The 21151-nt window shown below is 44.4% G+C and overlaps 1 protein-coding gene across 2 annotated transcripts; it reads left to right on the top strand.

The window, feature by feature from the left end:
* Positions 1–708: 708 nt before the first annotated feature.
* LOC144481931 (uncharacterized) lies at positions 709–12004 on the top strand. 2 transcript variants are annotated; one of them, XM_078201099.1, is made up of 4 exons: positions 709–812; positions 2024–2115; positions 3333–4310; positions 10329–12004. In XM_078201099.1, the coding sequence occupies exons 3-4, from the start codon at positions 3442–3444 to the stop codon at positions 10411–10413; spliced, it is 954 nt and encodes a 317-aa protein (XP_078057225.1). In that variant the 5' UTR covers positions 709–812; positions 2024–2115; positions 3333–3441; the 3' UTR covers positions 10414–12004. The 2 variants fall into 2 exon arrangements, with proteins under 2 accessions (XP_078057225.1, XP_078057226.1); XM_078201100.1 differs by having other exon boundaries at positions 709–843.
* The last annotated feature ends 9147 nt before the right edge of the window (positions 12005–21151 follow it).

Raw genomic sequence — 21151 nt, 5'->3', positions numbered from 1 at the left:
ATTGAAAGTTCTGATGGCAGTAAGGGAAGAAGTTGTTCTTCAGTCGGTTGGTACGTGACCTCAGACTTTTGTATCTTTTTCCTGACGGGAGAAGATGGAAGAGAGAATGACCGAGATGCATGGGGTCCTTAATTATGCTGGCTGCTTTGCCAAGGCAGCGGGAAGTGTAGACAGAGTCAATGAATGGGAGGCTGGTTTGCATGATGGATTGGGCTACATTCATGACTTTTTGTAGTTTCTTGCAGCCTTGGGCAGAGCAGGAGCCATACCAAGCTGTGATACAACCAGAAAGAATGCTTTCTATGGTGCATCTGTAAAAGTTGGTAAGAGTTGCCGCGGACATGCCAAATTTCCTTAGTCTTCTGAGAAAGAGGCATTGGTGGGCTTTCTTAACAATCGTGTCGGCATGGGGGGACCAGGACAGGCTGTTGGTGATCGGGACACCTAAAAACTTGAAGCTCTTTTTATCTTTCCTGGAAGTCCATGTTTGAATCCTGCAAGAAGATTTGTGTCCCTGTCACAGTATTGAAGCAGCTCTTCTCAAAGTCACAAATTTAATGCAATGTGAATGTGATTCAGGTAAATTGTCCATCTCATTCTGCCTGCACTCTCTGAGCCTCACTGACCTCTCACACTGACACCTCACAATGCCCGACTGATTGACAGCAGCTCCAGGCCGATAGGAAGAGAGGGGGTGGGGCTAGGAGTGGAGCATGCGCAGTGTGAGTAATGGCGATTTGCGATGCTTGGTCCGCGGATGTGCTCCAGGTGCAGGAAATAAATGGCTGTGAGCAGGAGCTATGAATCTGGAGGTTAGACGGAAAGGCTTCATAAACATGTTGTGTAAGCTACAGAAACTCCAGTTCCCGGTCCCCGATTGCCCGAAGTGGAGCCGCAGTTTTTTCTCACAAACCCGAGTTCTCGTCCACCATTCTTCCGGAATGCAACGCGTGACAGAGCGCATGCGCCGCCGCCATCTTTGTGCAGGGCAATGTGCAATTTGGCGCATGCATGGCCGCCATATTTGTCAGGGGAAAGTTGACTTCAATGGGAACAATCTGTCCATCAAACTGCTTCATCAACGTGTGAACAGTCTGGTTCCGCCTCGGACAGTTGTCAGGGAGAGGGATGGAGGCAATGGTCAGGGAGTGGAGTTTGCATGGGAACTGATGACTTCAGTCTTCCCAAAATTGAAATTTAATAAATTTCTGCTCACCCAGTTCTGGATGTCAGACAAGTCAGTTCATAGAATCCTGTCGTGCAGAAGAAGGCCATTTGGCCCATTGAGTCTGAACCGACCACAATCCCACCCAGGTCCTATCCCCATAACCCCATATGTTTACCCCAGGTAGTCCCCCAACACTGAGGGGCAATTTAACATGGCCAATCCACCTAACCCGCACATCTTTGGACTGTGGGAGGAAACTGGAGCACCCGGAGGAAACCCACGCAGACACGGGGAGAATGTGCAAACTGCACGCAGACAGTGAGCAAGCCAGGAATCAAACCCGGGCCCCTGGCGCTGTGAGGCAGCAGTACTAACCACTCTGCCACCGTGCCGCCCCAAGTCTGGTTCCTCTCCAAGTCTGGTTGGTCCTCTAGTTAGTGGAAGTTGATGATTTTGGAGATTCTCTCATAGTTCTGGTTGCATTTTTTATGACATGCGACTGATCAGATCGCTATGTCAGCAGACAGGTACCATAGAATCCCTATAGCGCAGAAGCAGGCCATCCGGCTCATCGAGTCTGCACTGACCCAGACCCTGTAACTCCACATATTTCTCCCGCTAATCCTCTAACCTACACATCTTTGAACACTAAGGGTCAATTTAACCTGGCTAATCCAACTCAGAAGGAGAGAATGTTGTGAATTTCTATCCTGGACTCACACTGAAGGGTTTTGGAAACTCCTTTTACAGGGAATTAGAAGGGGAGCATTTGCACATACAAAACTCAAAGCAAGGTAAAATGTTTGTTTCTTCTCAATTTCTGTTCTGGACTGACAGTGATGATTTTTTTTGCAGGATATTGGAAAAGCAGAATTTGACGGTGGGAAACTCAACCCAAACATCAGATCAAAACCTGACAGAGTCACTGGATTCATCAGAACCTGAATGTAAGTGTGTCTGTGGGAAAATATTCAAACCTCTATCACTGGAAATAGGAAAGGGCAATGTTATGGAGGGATTTGAAAAGAAGGATGAGAATTTTAAATTGAGTTGCTGTTTAACTGGGAACCTGTGTAGGTCAGTGAAGACAGAGTGATGGGTGAGTGAATGGGACTCAGTGCAGGGAACAGGGATTTGGAAAAACACAAACTTATCAAGAGTTATCAATGTGGGAGGCTGGTTAGAAGTGTGTTGGAATTGTCAATTCTAAGGTAACAAAAGAAAGGATGCAACAGGGTAAAATCGAGCCATTTAAATCAGATAGTATTGGGTTCCTGGAGATGACACAAGTATGTGGACAGAAGCTGGTGGTGCAGTATTTAATCATTGGTGTGGTTCAGTTTCAGACATTTATCAGGGAGAGGGATGGAGTTAGTGGTTGGGAGTGAGGTTTGTCGCGGGGACTGGGGTGGCACAGCGGTTAGCACTGCTGCCTTGCAGTGCCAGGAACCCATGTTCAATTCCAGCCACGGGTCACTGTGTGGAGTTTGCACATTCTCTCCCATTGTCTGCGTGGGTTTCCTCCGGGTGTTCTGGTTTCCTCCCACACTCCAAAGGTATGCAGGTTAGGTTGATTGGCCATGCTAAATTGCCTCTTACTGTCTAGCGGGGTAAATATGCAGGATTGTGGGGATAGGACCTGGGTGGGATTGTTGTCGGTGCAGACTCGATGGGCCGAATGGCCTCCTTCTGCACTGTAGGGATTCTATGATTCTATGAAGACAATGACTTCAGTCGTCCCAGTATTTAAAAGGAAGACATTTCTGTTCATCCAGTACTGAATGTTAGACACATCAAGATGGTGTGTGACTTGGAGGGGAAATTGGAAGTGAGGGTGTTCACCTACACTTGCCACACTTGTCCTTCCAGCTGCTGGAGGTTGAGGGTTTGGGAGATTCTGTCAAATTTCTGGCTGGGTTTTAGATATATAAAATCCATCTCGTTTATCCATTCTGCTCTGAACTCTGTTAGCTGCCTCCTCCCATCAAGGCCAGAGTCTTGCGGACCGTCCAGATCAATTATATTCTTACAACAATCCAGCAGTTTTCATGGTCACCTTTTTCTCGTGCCGGCTCCACAAATTACCAGATTCATTCAGTTCAATTTTTTGTGTTTTTGTGGGTTCTCTCTCACTCCCTTTTTCTGTTTTAAATCAATTTCACAGGGTATCAGAAGGGGAGGACTTGCAGTCGGAAAACGGAAACTAAACGTCACATCAGGATCTGACAGAGTCGCTCAATTTATTGCAAGCTGAATATCATTGGATTTTGAACATGGAAGGAAAAAGCTCCATTCACAGTGGGGAGAAAGCGTACACGTGTTCTGTGTGTGGACGAAGCTTCAGCCAATCATCTGACCTGTCAAAACATAAACACAGTCACAAAAGGGAGAAACCGTGGGAATGTGGGGATTGTGGGAAGGGATGCAAATCTCCATCAGCGCTGGAAATTCATCGATGGTGTCACACTGGAGAACGACCATTCACCTGCTCTCAGTGTGGGAAGGGATTCACCCGGTCATCTGACCTGCTGACACACCAGCGGATTCACACTGGGGAGAGGCCGTACACCTGCTCCATGTGTGGGAAAGGATTCACTCTGCTGTCAAGTCGTTTGATACATGAGCGAATTCACACAGGAGAGAGACCGTTCATCTGCTGCACATGTGGGAAGGGATTCATTGTCCGATCCAGGTTGGTGACACACCAGCGCACTCACACTGGCGAGAAGCCGTACACTTGCTCCAAGTGTGGAAAGGAATTTGCTTCCTCCTCTGCCCGCCTGAGACACCAGCGAGTTCACACTGACGAAAGATCTTTTAAATGCCTGGACTGCGAGAAGTGTTTTAAAAGTTCCGGACAACTCCTGTTACATCAACGTGTTCACACTGATGAGAAACCGTTCAGGTGCTCTCACTGTGGGACTGGGTTCAAGCGATCCTCTGATCTCACTGTACACCAGCGAATTCACACTGGGGAGAGACCGTACATCTGCTCCAAATGTGGGATGGGATTCACTCAGTCATCCGCCTTGGTGAACCACCACCAGCGAGTTCACACTGGGGAGAGACCGTTCATTCCCCCCAAGTTTGGGAAGGGATTCACTACCTCATCCATCCAGCAGACACATCAGCAAGTACAAAAGTAAGCACAGTGATTGGATTAGGATGCTAATCACTTCCAGAATTGAATCATGTTTATTCGGGTCTTTTTCTGCTGATGTTAAAAATCTCCAGCACATTTTTAGATGTTAAATCCTGTCTTAAAAAAATATAAATCAGCTTTATATTGAGTTTTGTATGATCCCATCTTTATGTGGGCAGCTGGGAATAGTCCAGTTTCGAGGGAACAATGAAATGGATGGGTTTCAGTAGCAGATGAGCTGAGGCAAGAGTGAAGTTAGACAAAGTTACTGAGGTGGAAATAGGCGGTCTGAGTGGTATGTAGTCAGAATCTCAGCCTGGGGTGAAATCTGACACCAAGATTGTGAATAGTCTGGTTCAACTTCAAAGCTGTAAGAGAGTATTGGTAAGATGTAAGATGATATTGATGGTTAGGGAGTGGAGTTTGTAGTGGGGTATGAAGACGGTGGCTTCAGTCTTCCCAGTATTTAAATGGAGGAAATTTCTGTTGATCCAAGACTGTCCGTTGGTAGTGTTCACATACACCTGCTACCCTGGTCCTTTTAGGTGGTGGAGGGTAAGGGTTTGGAAGATTCTATCAATGCTCTTGTTGACTTGTAAATCTATAAGATCCCACATCTTCATCTTTGCCTATCCCGTCTCCCTCTCTATCTTCTCCCAGAGATATTGGGAGGTTGTAGAGGGGTGGATTGAAACTAACTTGTCAGGGGTAATGAGAACCTGAAGGGTGGCCCAAATTGGAAGGAAGTAATGTTGGTCACAGGAAGTGATAATGGGACTAGGCAGGAGAAACAAAGCAAAGCATCGAGTATGTGTCGAGTGCAGAATGGTGTCAAGAAGATAAAGTTAAGGGAATTCTACCTGAAATGCGAGCAACATTCGGAACAAGATAGATGATCTAAAGACATAAATAGAGGTAAATGGGTTTGATATAATTCTCAGTACAGAAACATGGCTGCATGATGACCAAGTCTGGGATCTGAATATTCATGAATATTTTATGTTTAGGAAGGACAGACAAGAAGGGAAAGGAGGTGGAGTTGTGCTGATAATATGGGATGGGATCAGTGCAGTAGTAAGGGAGGATCTCAGATCAGAAGAAGAATGTGTTGAATCTGTTTGGATGGAGCTAAGAATCAACAAAGGGCAACGCACATTGGTTAGAATTGTTTATAGGTCACCAAATAGTAACGGTAATGTGTAAATCAGGAAATGAGAGAAACATGTAGCATGGGTAATACAGTGATCATAAGTGACTTCAATCTGCACGTAGACTGGTTAAACCAAGTGAGCACTAATGCTAAGGAAGACGAGTTTCTGGAGTGTGTCACGATGGGTTTCTCAAGCAGTTTGCTGAGGAGCCAACTAAAAGACAGGCTATTGTAGAACAAAGAACAGTACAGCACAGGAACAGGCCCTTCGGCCCTCCAAGCCTGCGCCGCTCATGTGCCCACTAGACCATTCTTTTGTATCCCTCTATTCCCAGTCTGTTCATCTGGTTATCTAGATAAGTCTTAAACGATCCCAGTTTGTCCGCCTCAATCACCTTGCTTGGCAGTGCATTCCAGGCCCCCACCACCCTCTGTGTAAAATACGTCCCCCTGACATCTGTGTTGAACCTTGCCCCCCTCACCTTGAACCCGTGACCCCTTGTGTTCGTCACCTCCAACCTGGGAAAAAGCTTCCCACTGTTCACTCTATCTATGCCCTTCATAATTTTATACACCTCTATTAGGTCGCCCCTCATCCTCCGTCTTTCCAGGGAGAACAACCCCAGTTTACCCAATCTCTCCTCATAGCTAAGACCCTCCATACCAGGCAACATCCTGGTAAACCTTCTCTGTATTCTCTCCAAAGCCTCCACGTCCTTCTGGTAGTGTGGCGACCAGAACTGGACGCAGTATTCCAAATGTGGCCTAACCATCGTTCTATACAGGTGCAACATCATATGCCAACTTTTATATTCTATGCCCCGTCCAATAAAGGCAAGCATGCCATATGCCTTCTTGACCACCCTCTCCTCCTGTGCTGCCACCTTTAAGGATCTGTGGACTTGTACACCCAGGTCCCTCTGTATACTCCTGATGGTTCTGCCATTTATTGTATAGCTCCCCCTTACATTAGATCTACCGAAATGCATCACTTTGCATTTATCTGGATTAAATTCCATCTGCCATTTCTCCGCCCAATGTTCCAGCCTATCTATATCCTGCTGTATTCTCTGACAATGTTCATCACTATCTGCAACTCCAGCAATCTTTGTGTCATCCGCAAACTTACTGATCACACCAGTTACATCTTCCTCCAAATCATTTATATATATCACAAACATCAGAGGTCCCAGTACAGAGCCCTGAGGAACACCACTAGTCACAGACCTCCAACCAGAAAAAGACCCCTCCACTGCTACCCTCTGTCTTCTATGGCTAAGCCAGTTCTCCACCCATCTAGCTAGCTCACCTTTTATCCCGTGAGATTTAACCTTTTGCACCAGCCTGCCATGTGGGACCTTATCAAACGCTTTACTAAAAAAGACGACATCCACGGCCCTTCCCTCGTCAATCGTTTTTGTCGTCACCTCAAAAACTCAACCAAATTTGTGAGGCATGACCTCCCTCGTACAAAACCATGCTGTCTATCGCTAATGAGATTATTCAGTTCTAAATGCGCATATATCCTATCTGTAAGAATCTTCTCCAACAACGTCCCTACCACGGACGTCAAGCTCACCGGCCTATAATTACCCGGGTTATCCTTGCTACCCTTCTTAAATAACGGGACCACATTGGCTATCCTCCAATCCTCTGGGACCTCACCTGTGTCCAGTGAAGAGACAAAGATTTCTGTTAGAGGCCTAGCAATTGCATCTCTCGCCTCCCTGAGGAGTCTAGGATAGATGCCATTCGGCCCTGGGGATTTGTCTGTCTTAATGTTTCCTAAAAACTAGTATTATCTAATGAAAAGGAGCTAATCAATAATCCAGTTGGAACAGAACCTTTAGGAAAGAGTGATCACAATATGATAGAATGTTACATTATGTTTGAAAGTGAGGAAGTTCAATCTGAAGCCAGGGTGTTAAAGTTGAATAAAGGAAATTGTGAAGACATGAGGGACAAATTGGTTGAGGTGGATTGGGAAAATACATTAAAAGCAATGACTGTGCAGAGGCAATGGATAGTCTTCAAAGGACAATTACATAGTATACAGCACCAATACATTCCTTCAGGGTGCAAAAGCCCCCCAAAAATACAGTCAACCATGGCTGAGAAAGGAAGTTAAGGATCATATCAGATGAAAAGAGTTATAAAGTTGCCAGAAATAGGAGTAAACCTGAAGGTTGGGAGGTTTTTATAAATCAGCAAAGGAGGCCAAGAAACTGATGAAGAAAGGGAGAACAGAATATGAATGCAATCTGGCAAAAACATAAAGACGGACTGTAAAGTTTCTATAGGTATGTAAAAAGAAGTGTTTGGATAAGACAAACGTGGCTTCATTACAGGCAGAGAATTCAGAATGGGGAATAGAGAAATGGCAGAAAAGCTAAATGATTACTTTGTGTGTGTTTTCACTAAGGAGGATACAGGAAATCTCCCAGATGTAGAAACCCAAGGGACGAGGGGGAATGTGAAATTGAAGGAAATTATTATAAGTAAGAAGGTTGTTTTGGAGAAATTAATGGGACTGAAAGCTGAAAAGTCCCCGGGACCTGATAGTCGACATTGGTGATCATCTTCCAAAATTCTATTGATTCTGGAATGTTTCCTGAAGATTAGAAGGCAGCAAATGTCACACCCCTATTTAAGAAGGGAGGGAGAGAGAAAGCAGGGAAATACCGACCTGTTCGCCTTACATCAATGGCAGGGAAAATGTTGGAATCTGTTATAAAGGGTGTGATAAATCGACACTTGGATCTGAGTGGGCATAGTCAGCATGGATTTCCAAATGAGAAATCATGTTTGGCAAACTTGTTGGACTTTATTGAAGGTGTTTGGACTTTCAGCAGGCTTTTGACAAAGTTCCCCACAGGAAGTTGATGAGCAAAATAAAAACACGTGGGAATGGAGATGACGCAGTGTCACGGATTGCGGATTGGTTAATCGGCAGGAAACAGAGAGTCGGAATAAACAGGTTATTCTCGCATTACAGACTGTGACTAGTGGGGTACCACAAGGGTCAGGACTTGGGACCCATCTGTTCACAATACATATCAATGATTTGGATGTGGGGATCAAATGTAGTATTTCCAAGTTCAGGGGATAGCAGGGGGGTCGGTGGAAGGAGATTGGACAAACGAAGAATGGGAGGTTATCTTTTTGAAACCTACAAAATATTTAAAGGAATTGACAGGGTAGGTGCAGATATTTCCATTGCTTGGGAAGTCTAGAAGCAGGGGCACAATTTCAAAATAAGGGGGAAGCCACCTAGGGCGGAAATGAGGAGAAATGTCTTTACTCAGAGAGTAGTGAATCTTTGGAATTCTTTATGCCAGAGAGATGGAAACTCAGTCACTGAGTATGTTTAAAGCAGAGATTGACAGATTTCTGATTCTGATTCTGACAATAACGTAAAGGCTTAAGGGGATAATGCGTGTAAACGGCATTGAAGTGTCTGATCAGCCATGATCGAATTAAATGGTGGAACAGGCTTGATGGGCTGAATGGACTACCCCTGGTCCAATCTTCGGTCTCTGATTCGGCCTCTGATATTCGGGTAAGCGTTCTCCAAGGCGGCCTTCGCAACACACGACGGCGCAGAGTCGCTGAGCAGAAACTGATAGCCAAGTTCCGCACACACGAGGACGGCCTCAACCGGGATATTGGGTTCATGGCACACTATTTGTAACTCCCACAGTTGCGTGGACCTGCAGAGTTTCACTGGCTGTCTTGTCTGGAGACAATACACATCTTTTTAGCCTGTCTTGATGCTCTCTCCACTCCCATTGTTTTGTTTCTTAAAGACTTGATTAGTTGTAAGTATTCGCATTCCAACCATTATTCATGTAAATTGAGTCTGTGTCTTTATAAGCTGTTTGTGAACAGAATTCCCACTCACCTGAAGAAGGGGCTTAGAGCTTCGAAAGCTTGTGTGGCTTTTGCTACCAAATAAACCTGTTGGACTTTAACCTGGTGTTGTTAAACTTCTTACCAATCTTTAAACCAGTTGTCAGGTTCTCTGAAGCACATGAGTTACATAGTTGTTTTTTTTTTACAGCAGTCCAGCAGCTTTAGTGGTCACTTCATTCTTGTACAGATCCCACAAGTTGTTAAATTGTTACGAACCCACAGGTTGTTAAGAAGGCGTACGGTGTGTTAGTTTTTATTGGTAGAGGGATTGAGTTTCGGAGCCAGGAGGTCATGCTGCAACAGTACAAAACTCTGGTGCGGCCGCATTTGGAGTATTGCGTACAGTTCTGGTCGCCGCATTATAGGAAAGATGTGGAAGTGTTGGAAAGGGTGCAGAGGAGATTTACCAGGATGTTGCCTGGTATGGTGGGAAAATCGTATGAGGAAAGGCTGAGGGGCTTGAGGTTGTTTTCGTTAGAGAGAAGAAGGTTAAGAGGTGACTTAATAGAGGCATACAAGATGATCAGAGGATTAGATAGGGTGGATAGTGAGAGCCTTTTTCCTTGGATGGTGATGGCTCGCACGAGGGGACATAGCTTTAAATTGAGGGGTGAGAGATATAGGACAGATGTTCGAGGTAGGCTCTTTACTCAGAGAGTAGTAAGGGCGTGGAATGCCCTGCCTGCAGCAGTAGTGGACTCGTCAACATTAAGAGCATTCAAATGGTTATTGGATAAACATATGGATGATATTGAAATAGTGTAGATTAGAGGGGCTTTAGATTGGTTCCACTGGTCGGCGCAACATCGAGGGCCGAAGGGCCTGTACTGCGCTGTAATGTTCTATGTTCTATGATCTAAATGTCCAGATTCATTCAGCTCAATTTCACAAGCTGCCTTTGTGTTTTTATGGGTCCTCTCTCACTCCCTTCTTTCTGTTTTAAATCAATTTCACAGGGTATCTGAAAGGGAGGATTTGCAGTCAGGAAGCTCAGACCTATCATCACCTCAGGATCTGCTGGGGTTTCTCAATTTATTGTAACGTGAATATCATCGGATTTTGAATATGGAAGGAAAAAGCACCGTTCACAGTGAGGAGAAACTGGGCACGTCTTGTGTGTGTGGTCGAGGCTTCAGCCAATGATCAGACCTGTCAACCCATGCGGTCACACTGAGGAGAAACAGTGGAAATGTGGAGACTGGGAAAGGATTTAACTATCCATCTCCACTGGAAGTACATCGACACAGTCACACTGGGGGGAGGCATTCACCTGATCTGAGTGTGTGAAGAGATTCACTCAGTTACCCACACTGCTGACAAACAGCGGGTTCACACTGGGGAGAGACCGTTCTCCTGCTCTGTGGGTATAAAGGGATTTGCTGATTCATTCATTCAACTGAAACACCAGTGATTTCACACTGGAGAGAGGCCGTTCACCTACACTGTGTGAGAAGCGACTGACTGAGTCATCCCAGCTGCTGAAACACCAGCGAATTCACAAGTTACTGAATGTCGATAATTTCCAAATCACTAACTTTATTATGATGGCTACTTTGTAACCTGAATCTGTTATTTTGTATAGTAAACTAACTTGGTCACAAGCCACTTTGAACTAATCTGGAAAACATTTTAAAAATGAATCCCATTGCTACATTATCAGAAACCAGCCAGTTTAGCCAAATAAAGAGCCTTAATTGTGAGACAATTAATGATTCAACATTTAATTGATAGATATATTAGCAAGGTTAGTAATATAATTTCTAACATAAAATCTGTAATCTTTTGTGTTAAATAATTAATCAATAGATATACTAGTAAGACAGGTAATATAACCCAACAAAATCCGTAATCTTTTGTGTTGTATAATTACACATAGGCGGCATGGTGGCACAGTGGTTAGCAGTGCTGCCTCATGGCATCAAGGACCCGGGTTCAATTCTGGCCTCGGGTAACTGTCTAAGCGGAGTTTGCACATTCTCCCCATGTCCTCCAGGTACTCCGGTTTCCACAGTCTGAAGATGCGGGTATTAAGTATGCTGCCATGCTCAATTACCCCTTAGTATTAGGGAGGTTAGAACGGTAAATGTGTGGAATTATAGGGATAGAGCCTGGGTAGGATTATTGCCAGCGTAGGCTCGATGGGCTGAATGGCATCTTTCTATCCTATAATTAAGCACACTGTTCATAAATCATGCAAATTGTAAAATGATGTATTTGCAGCCAGTCTGGACAGATACAGTATAGGTCTGGAACCTTTATGGCCTTGACAAGCTTCATTCAGTTGGATAATGAATAAACCTTTATTCGACCCGTCTGATCTTTCAGTAAGACTCTGCATTGAAACATCAGGAGATGCTAGCAGGTGTCAAGAACCAATTATAAATTGACAGACAGATATATTTACCAAGTATTGTTTGACATTTTAACTATATCTATTATCTTGAGTTAACCTAAGAGACAGCATGGTTTTAAGGTTTAGAAAGTGCGTATAATTATCTAAAACCAATGAGTTAGCCCTTATCTCATTCTTGACAAATTTTAGACTGATTTGTTATTTCCAACAACTTGGTTAAGGAGTGCTTATGACATCCTTTAAAGATAAAATAAAGGTTTCAATAAGTTGTTTTTGTTAACTGTTATCCACGTTTTGGGATTGTCACTTCAGCTTTTCGGTTTGATCCACTGAAGGAGTTGAGAGAAGTCTGTTCAATTATTCAAGTTAAACTTTTGCGGCATTGCCTTGGCACTCAATTCACTATTTACAGGAATGAACAAAATGTAAGCTTTCCAAATTTGCTGATGATATGAAGGTAGGGGGAAAGGCTGAAACGGGATATAGATAGATTGGATGACTGGGTGCAAACCTGGCAAATGGACTTTGATGTGGGGAACTATAAGGTCGTGCACTTTGGTAGGAGGAATCAAAAGGCAGATTATTATCTAAGTGGAGAGAGATTGCAGGTGAGTGATGTACAGACGGACCTCGGCACATAAATCACAAAAAGCTCGCAGGCAGGTCCACAAGTAATTAAGAAAGCAGATGGCATTTTTAGCCTTAATTGCAAACGAATTGGAGTTTAAAAATAGGAAGGTTTTGGTGCAATTGTACCAAATTGCACCAAATGCAATGCTGTCCTGTGCTGTTGAGGCCTCGCCTGGAATACTCCATGCAATTTTGGTCTCCTTACCATAAAAATTATACAGTAACACTGGAGGCAGTCCAAAGGAGATGCATCAGGCTAATTCCTGGGATGAGGTGATACGATGGCACAGTGGTTAGCACTGCTGCTTCACAGCGCCAGGGACCCGGGTTCGCTTCCGCCACAGGTCACTGTCTGTGTGGATTCTGCACGTTTTCCCCGTGTCTGCGTGGGTTTCCTCCAGGTTCTCCGGTTTCTTCCCACACTCCAAAGATGTGCGGGTTAGGTGGATCGGCCATGCTAAATTGCCCCCGAATGTCAGGGTAAATGTTTGGGGTTGCTGGGGTGGGATCTGGATGGGATTGTTGTTGGTGCAGGCTTAATGGGCCAAGTGGCCCCCATCTGCACCTAGGGATTCTATGAGAGGGTTGTCCTATCAAGAGAGAATAAATAGTCTGGGTCTGTATTCCTTGGAGTTTAGAAGAGCGAAGGATGACCTTATTCAAACATATAAGATCCTGAGGGGGTCTGACAGGGTAGATGGTGAGATGTTTTCACTAGTGGGAGAGTCTGGAACAAGGGGACATAACTACAAGATAAAGGGCTGGTCATTCAAAACTGAGCTGCGTAGAAAATTCTTTTTGCAAAGTGTGGTGAATCTCTACCCCAAAGAGTAGTGGAGGCTGGATCTTGGAGAGATGGATAAATATTTGATAGATCGAGGAATAGAGGACTATGGGGAAATTGCACAGAAAAGGAATTGTGGCCTGCATGGATCAGTCATCATCATATTGAATGGCAGGGCAGGCTTGAAGGGCATGGTGGCCTACTCCTGCTTCTATTTCCTGTCTTCTTGTTTGAGAAGTGCCCCAGTGTGATGAGGTGAATTGCAGTCTGCCTATATAAACAACAGACTTGCAAACATTAAACCTGTATTCACGGCCAAGGTGGTCAAGGTGATGGATTATGATTTTCCAATTAAAGTTCAAATACTGTGATGTACGCTTCCCATCCACTCCAAAGATGTGCGGATTAGGTTGATTGGCCATGTTAAATGGACTCTTCAGTGTCAGGAGGATTAACAGGGTAAATACGTGTGTTTACAGAAATAGGGCCTGGTGGGATTCTTGTCGGTGCAGGCTCAGTGGGCTGAATGGCCACCTTCTGAACAGTTGGAATTCTATGATTTATTATTCATTCTAATCAGGTAGGTACCAAATAATATGGGATTGTCATGAAACCTTTTCCTTCACCAGAGTCAAGTTTGTTGTTTTTCATGAAAGGCGCTATATAAATGCATATCCATCTTTAATTATCGTCAATCCCAGTCTTCTGGTTCTATTTTATTTATAGTTTATTTATTAGTGACACAAGTAGGCTTACACTGCAATGTATTCACTGTGAAAATCCCCTAGTTGCCATACTCCAGCACCTGTTCAGGTACACTGATGGAGAATTTAACATGCCGATTGCACCTAACCAGCACGTTTTTTGGATTGTGGGAGGAAACTGGAATACCCGGAGGAAACCCATACAGACAAAGCGAGAACATGCAGACTCCACGCAGTCACCTAAGACAGGAATCGAACCCGGATCCCTGAGCATTGTGAGGCAGCAGTGCTGAGCATTGTGAGGCAGCAGTGCTAACCACTGTGCCACCGCTGCTTCTACTGATCTCATCAATGGAAACAGTTTCTCTCTCTCGACCCCATTCACACTCACATTTTGCACCATCATCCCTTTACTGAAGCACTTTCCCGTGGATGAAAAAAGACACTTGCTGAATACCTCAGCTGAGACTCCGAGGAGTTTGTATTTAACTGTTGGGGATGGGACCTGGGTGGGATTGTTGTCAGTGCAGGCTCGATGGGCCGAATAGCATCCTTCTGCACTGTAGGTATTCTATTATTCTATTTCTGCTGTTTATTACATCCAGGATAGGATTATCATGCCTGTGCATTTTGGTTGCGTTTCTCGTTGTTTGAATAATTTTATCCCTTGCTCATAGAAAGCATTCTTTCTGGTTGTATCACAGCTTGGTATGGCTCCTGCTCTGCCAAAGACCGCCAGAAACTACAAAACGTTGTGAATGTAGCCCAGTCCATCATCCAAACTAGCCTCCCATCCATTGACTCTTTCTACACTTCCTGCTGCTTCGGCAAAGCAGCCAGCATAATCAAGGACCCCACACACCCCAGACATTCTCTCTTCCACCTTCCATCAGGAAAAAGATACAAAAGTCTGAGGTCACGTACCGACCGACTCAAGAACAGCTTCTTCCCTGCTGCTGTCAGACTTTTGAATGGGTCTACCTTGCATTAAGTTGATCTTTCTCTACACCCTAGCTATGACTGCAACACTACATTCTGCACTCTCTCGTTTCCTTCTCCATGAACGGTAAGCTTTACATAGCGCACAAGAAGCAATACTTTTCACTGTATACTAATACATTGGACAATAATAAATGAAATCAAATTATCTATTCTCACAAAAGGAGGCTCATACGCAGGCACAGTTCTGAATTCTGAAAGGGAGCATGCACAAAGTGTGTGCTCAGGTTGGCACGTGCGCAAAGGCTGCTGCAAAGATATGTAGAGGGACAGGTAGTATCAAGGAAGCAGGGGGGCTGCAGAAGGACTTAGGTTAGGAGAGTGGGCAAAGAAGTGGCAGAAGGAATACAATGTGGAAAAGTGTGAGGTTATGCACTTTGGAAGGAGGATTGGAAGCATTGACTATTTCCTAAATGGGAAAATGCTTCGGAAATCAGAAACACAAAGGGACTTAGGAGTCATTGTTCAAGATTCTCTTAAGGTTAATGTGCAGGTTCAGCTGGCAGTTAGGAAGGCAAATGCAATGTTAGCATTCATGTCGAGAGGGCTAGAATACAAGAGCAGGGATGGATTTTTGAGGCTGTATAAAGCTCTGGTCAGACCCCATTTGGAGTATTGTGAGCAGTTTTGGGCTCCATACCTAAGGAAGGGTGTGTTGGCCTTGGAAAGGGTCCAGAGGAGGTTCAGAAGAATGATCCCTGGAATGAAGAGCTTGTCGTATGAGGAACGGTTGAGGACTCTGGGTCTGTACCCATTGGAGTTTAGAAGGATGAGGGGGGATCTTATTGAAACGTACAGGATACTATAAGGCCTGGATAGAGAGGACATGGAGACGGTGTTTCCACTTGTAGGAAAAACTAGAACCAGAGGGCACAACCTCAGACTGAAGGGACGATCCTTTAAAACAGAGATGAGGAGGAATTTCTTCAGCCAGAGAGTGGTGAATCTGTGGAACTCTTTGCCACAGAAGGCTGTGGAGGCCGGGTCATTGAGTGTCTTTAAGACAGAGATAGATAGGTTCTTGATTAATAAGGGGATCAGGGGTTATGGGGAAAAGGCAGGAGAATGGGGATGAGAAAAATATCAGGCATGATTGAATGGCAGAGCAGACTGGATGGGCCGAGTGGCCTAATTCTGCTCCGATGTCTTCTGGTCTTAAGCTGCAGGATTGGGAGAATCTCGACTCTGAAACTCATAGGAGGGGAACGGAGGCAGGAGAGTGGGTGGGGAAGCTTCAGGAACACCTCTTACAGGACTAGAAACCTGAATAGGTGCCACGGCAGCATCTGCCTCAGTTGGAGGTCCCGAGTTACCAGCCGCCATCTTTATAGGGGCAAAGGGCAGCAGGGCACATGCACACTCATCCTGCTCCAGGCAGCAGGAGGAGAGAATGTTGTGAATTTTCTATCCTGGACTCACACTGATGGTGTTGGGTCATGTTGCTGTTGTGGCCTGGTGCTTGGGTTTCTCGTCCTGTTTCCATTGCATTATTTGCCTGGACTGCCTCTCTCTCCAGAAGGAGTGAGGGTTTAGTTCCCAGTGTTGGTGTTAGTTGGAGCTGTTTGTTGTTTTGATATCTGGCAACAGTTTCTAGGCCAGCAATCTCCTTGAAGCAGAGTCAAAACCACCTCTAAGCCTCAGTAAATTCCTCCTCCTGGGACTCCCCTTGATTTCTGTCTGAGGGTCAAAGGGTGTTTCCATCTGTCTTGCTTGCAACTCGTGCAAGAACTTTTGTCCCGGCTGGGACTTGAGATGATGTTCCAGTTGAGACTTGTGTGTCCAAAGGGCGTAACCCAGGAAGGTGCAGCTCTGGAAGACATAACCCGGAAAGGTGTACCCAGCAAAAATGCAAGTAAGGAAGGTTCAACCCTGGAAGGTGCAATTCAGGACGATGTAACCACAGAAGGCTTAACCCCAGAAGATCTGGCCTGGCGGGGTGGAACCTTGGAAGTATTTGGATGAATATTGCAAGATAACTTACAATTGATTCTATTGTTAATTATAATGGGCTCCACTGTTGTAAAGGGATCGTCTCTTATTGTATTATTCTCAGGATTGTATTAGTTCCTTGGCTTAGTTTTACATTATTTGGGCCTGGAGGGCATCCCCCCTCCCCTGGTTACCCCCCCCCCCCCCCCCCCCCCCACCCAGAGAAACCTTGGAGGGTGTAACCTCTGGCGAGGAAAAATCCGGAAGGCAAAGCCCCGGACAGAGTAACCCCGGAGGGGCCCCATGCTCTGGGGGAAAATCCGGAACATTGTGCCCAGACAGAGTACCCCGGAGGCCCCCAGCACCCCGTCCGAAAACCTGGAAGGGAAGGTTCGGACGGTGTAGCTCCGGGGTGGCATAACCTCCCGGGCCCTGGACAGAGTACCTTTGGAGGGGTGCGCCGCCACCCCCTGCCCCCCTCCCAGAACGGGAAAATCCAAGAGGCGAAAGTGAACAAGGTAAAAGATACATTATAGAAGAGGTGATCGTAAACAGAGGAGGACAGAATTAAAGGTGGGATTCATTAGATAAAAGATAGACATTTAAAGGGATTCTAGAAAGTAAAACGTAGTTTAGTTGATAGCTAGGGATGAAGGAATAAAGGTTTTTTTAAAAAGGAAGAGATAAGATAGACATTAATGGACAGTTGAAAGCTCACAACACTGTTTTCTGAGTTTGGGACAATTCTGACATAGAAAATGTGCTGTACCTTAACCAAATGAAGTTATTTAAGATGAAGAATGAGTAATAAAAATAAGTTACTGCCTGGGATCAAATAGAAAGGTTTGATTTCTGTTTCAATTATGTTATCGAATTCAGTAAAAAAAGAGATTCCAGAGGACCGAAGGATGGTTATTTGTGTACAAAGGCTTTTCACTGGCAAAGGGGTAAGACAAGTATTGAAGACTTTTTAATTACAGTAGGAATTTTGGGGGAAGTTATTGTATCTTCAGAAGGAACTCTTCAAATGCAGATAATTAAAAAAAACTTACTCTAACTTAGAAATCAAAGAAAGAGTTTAATGAAGAAACTTCATTACTCCAAACTTGGGGCCTCACCCTGGCCCACTCCAGGCTCACCCAATTCCAAACAGGTTCTTATTTATAGTGAGTCAGCTGGTCAGCTGAACATCACATCATCCTGCAATTGGTTCCATGGTTCACTGGATGAGCTGACTCTTACAGTTTGTGGCCATTGGTCACATTACATCCAACACAAAGTTGTCATCAGTTGCATTCTAACAGGTTCCCTTTATTTTATTTTTTTTCAACATAATTTAAGACAACCATCCTCCAGTATTCTTAACAACCTTTCAGTGCCTGCACCCCTTTTTTAAAACAGTTGGACAACTGTAGATTTGCACCAACGCAGTTAAGTTTGGAAACTTCCTTGTTTTCCAGCATTTGTTTAATGCTGGCTAAATCAATTCTTAGTCACTTTTCTGTTGCAATTTTTGTTGAGTAAACCACAAGGACCAATTGTCCACAGAACACTCAATTGGTACTTTCTTATCCAATGTGCCAATAAAAAATAATTCTGCTAATGTGTCAGACAAATATATCCCCATATCCAACGCTTCCACTAACACTAGGGTTTCAGCCACCAATGTGCTTTTGACTACCCTTTTCATTTTCTTTGCTTCCTAGGCCAAGGGGCAACATTCTCCTTCCTTCCCGACAAGGAATATTATGAATTTTGTACCACTCGAATATCCATCTGGTAGATTAGCATGTAAAGCATCACTAAACACAACCAATTTCATATCTTCCGGTTCTCCTACTGCTGGGAATTTAATTACACATTCCTTTAATTTTAGCTTTTTAAATGTTTTATTAGCCTGCAAGATCTCTCTGACTGTGGCATGCCTCAACATATTACTGAGCTCTCGGACATTATAGCTCCCATCCGGTCTCGTCTGTATGCATAGTCAATTTAGCTGTCCTATCATGCCCCTCAACAATTCTGCTTTTTTTGTTGGCCTGTTCCTCTTTTTCCATCGACCTTTCTCTGGTAATGGGAATGGGATCAATACTGTTTAGATATCCGTGTTGACTCATCGTTACACCAGAGGTACTTTGTCGGATATCAAGACCAAGATATCGAAAAGCACCAGCTGCTCGACTCCCTACTTTAAATTCTGTTTTCAGCTTCTCAATTATCCTTTTTTCAAATTCTTCTGTGTCACCCCATAGGAAATCATTCACATGATTCATGAATTTTTCCTGGGTTCATGAATGCTTACTGTCTCACCCTCAGGACTTAGGTCTCACTTTTTTTGCATCCATCTGTCCACCCCATTTTCCCAATCTATAGCTTTGGCTTCTTGCCCTCACTCTTGTATGTTGAGCCAGTGTTTGTACTTTCCTGAGGCGTTTCCTGCTTTACCGATTATAGTGGCATCCCTCCACTCGCTTGACCCTTCAGGTATGTATGATACCACTGTGCCTACTTTGGGTAGCTGAACCTTTGAAGTAGCAGTTTTATCCCCTGCTTCACTGGGAGCAGAGAATTCCTGAACTCTGACTGAACACTGATGAAGGGTGTCTGTCCAAATCAGGATGGTGGGTTAGAGATGGTGGATCTCACAGCATTGCATCTCTACTCCTTGTCATTGTAAGGGTTGCAGTGCAGGGAGGTGCGGTCAAAGTAACCTGGGTGTTTTGGTGCAGTTTATTCTGTGGATGTACTTCTTGTATCCACAGAGAAGGAGGTAGCAGTGAATAGATTCTCATTACAGACAGGCACTGATGAGACAAAAATCTATTCTCCCTTACAAGCTGATTGTGCTTATTGTGTCTTGTTGAGATACCCAAATTAGTGAGTATTCCCTCATATGTTGGGCATGAGAATACCAGGTGTTTGATAGGTTTGTGAGAATCAAACATTGAAATTCCTGATGAAAGACCATTTAGATGCTCTAACTGTGGGACTGGATTCAAGCAATCATTTAATCTGACTGCACACCAGCAAGTTCACACTAGAGAGAAACCATTCACCTGCCCAGATTGTGGGAAGGGATTCACGAAGTCATCCAACCTTTTGATGCATCAGCGCCTTCATACAGGGGAGAGATCATTCCACTACCCAGATTGTGGTAAGAAAATGAGTATTCGAAGAAAATGATCTATCCTTGGCCCCTCCTATTTCTGATCTACATGCTGCCACTAGATGACAACAACCAAAAGCACCGTGTTAGTTTTCACATGTACACTGACAACACCCAACTCTACCTTACCCCCATCCCTCTCCATTCCTCCATTTTTTAGTAAATTATCAAACCTCATTAGGGCAGGTGATAGCCTAGTGGTATAACCGCTGGACTTTAATCCAAAAGCTCACCTACTGTTCTGGGGACCTGGTTCGAATCCCGCCACGGCAGATGGTGGAATTTGAATACACTAAAAAATCTCTGGAATTATAAGATATAGGAGCAGAATTAGACCATTCGGCCCATTGAGTCTGCTCCGCCATTTTGGTCATGGCTGATATGCTCCTCATCCCCATTTTCCTGCCTTCTTCCCATAACTCTTCAACCCATTACCAATTAAAAATCTGTCAAACTCCTCTTTAAATTTACTCACTGTCCCAGCATCCACCGCACTTTGGGGTAGCGAATTCCATAGATTCACAACCCTTTGTTTTAAATTTGCTGCCCCTTATCCTGAGACTATAACCTCTCATCCTAGAATGCCCCACAAGAGGAAGCATCCGCTCCACGTCTACTTTATCCATACCTTTTATCATATTGTATACCTTAATTTGATCTCTCCTCATTCTTCTAAGTTGCAGAGAGTATAGGCCTAAACTGTTCAATCTCTCTTCATGTGACAAACTGCTCATCTCTGGAATCAATTTAGTGAACCTCCTCTGAACTGCATCCAGTGCCACTACATCTTTCCTCAAAAAAGGGGACCAAAACTGTGCACAATACTCCAGGTGCGGCCTCACCAATGCCTTGTGTAGTTGCAACAATGCTATTCCTTTCACTATAAGTGCCAACATTCGATTGTCTTTCTTTATTATCTGCTGTACCTGCATGCTAGTTTTCTGTGACTCATGAACAAGGACACCCAGGTCCTTCTGCACTGGAGCACCCCAAAGTCTCTCCCCATTTAGATAATAAATCACCTTCCCTTTTTCCGACCAAAATTCATGACCTCATACTTATCCACGTTAAACTCCATCTGTCATATTTTGGCCCACTCTCCTAACCTATCTGTATCCATTTGTAAGGTCCTTATTTCCTCATTGCAATTTACTGTCCTGCCTATTTTTGTGTCATATCCCTGTGTCCAAGTCATTAATCTAGATTGTAAATAG

This window comes from Mustelus asterias, chromosome X, assembly GCF_964213995.1.
Source record: "Mustelus asterias chromosome X, sMusAst1.hap1.1, whole genome shotgun sequence".
NCBI lineage: Eukaryota > Metazoa > Chordata > Chondrichthyes > Carcharhiniformes > Triakidae > Mustelus > Mustelus asterias.
Note: the sequence above shows the minus strand (reverse complement) of the source record. Positions and strands in the feature narration are given on the sequence as shown.

Excerpts from the sequence above, each read along its gene's own strand:
- LOC144481931 (XM_078201099.1), top strand. The coding sequence starts at position 3,442 with ATGGAAGGAAAAAGCTCCATTCACAGTGGGGAGAAAGCGTACACGTGT. Across the intron at positions 4,311-10,328 it reads ACACATCAGCAAGTACAAAA|GGTATCTGAAAGGGAGGATT; the intron begins GTAAGCACAGTG and ends TCAATTTCACAG.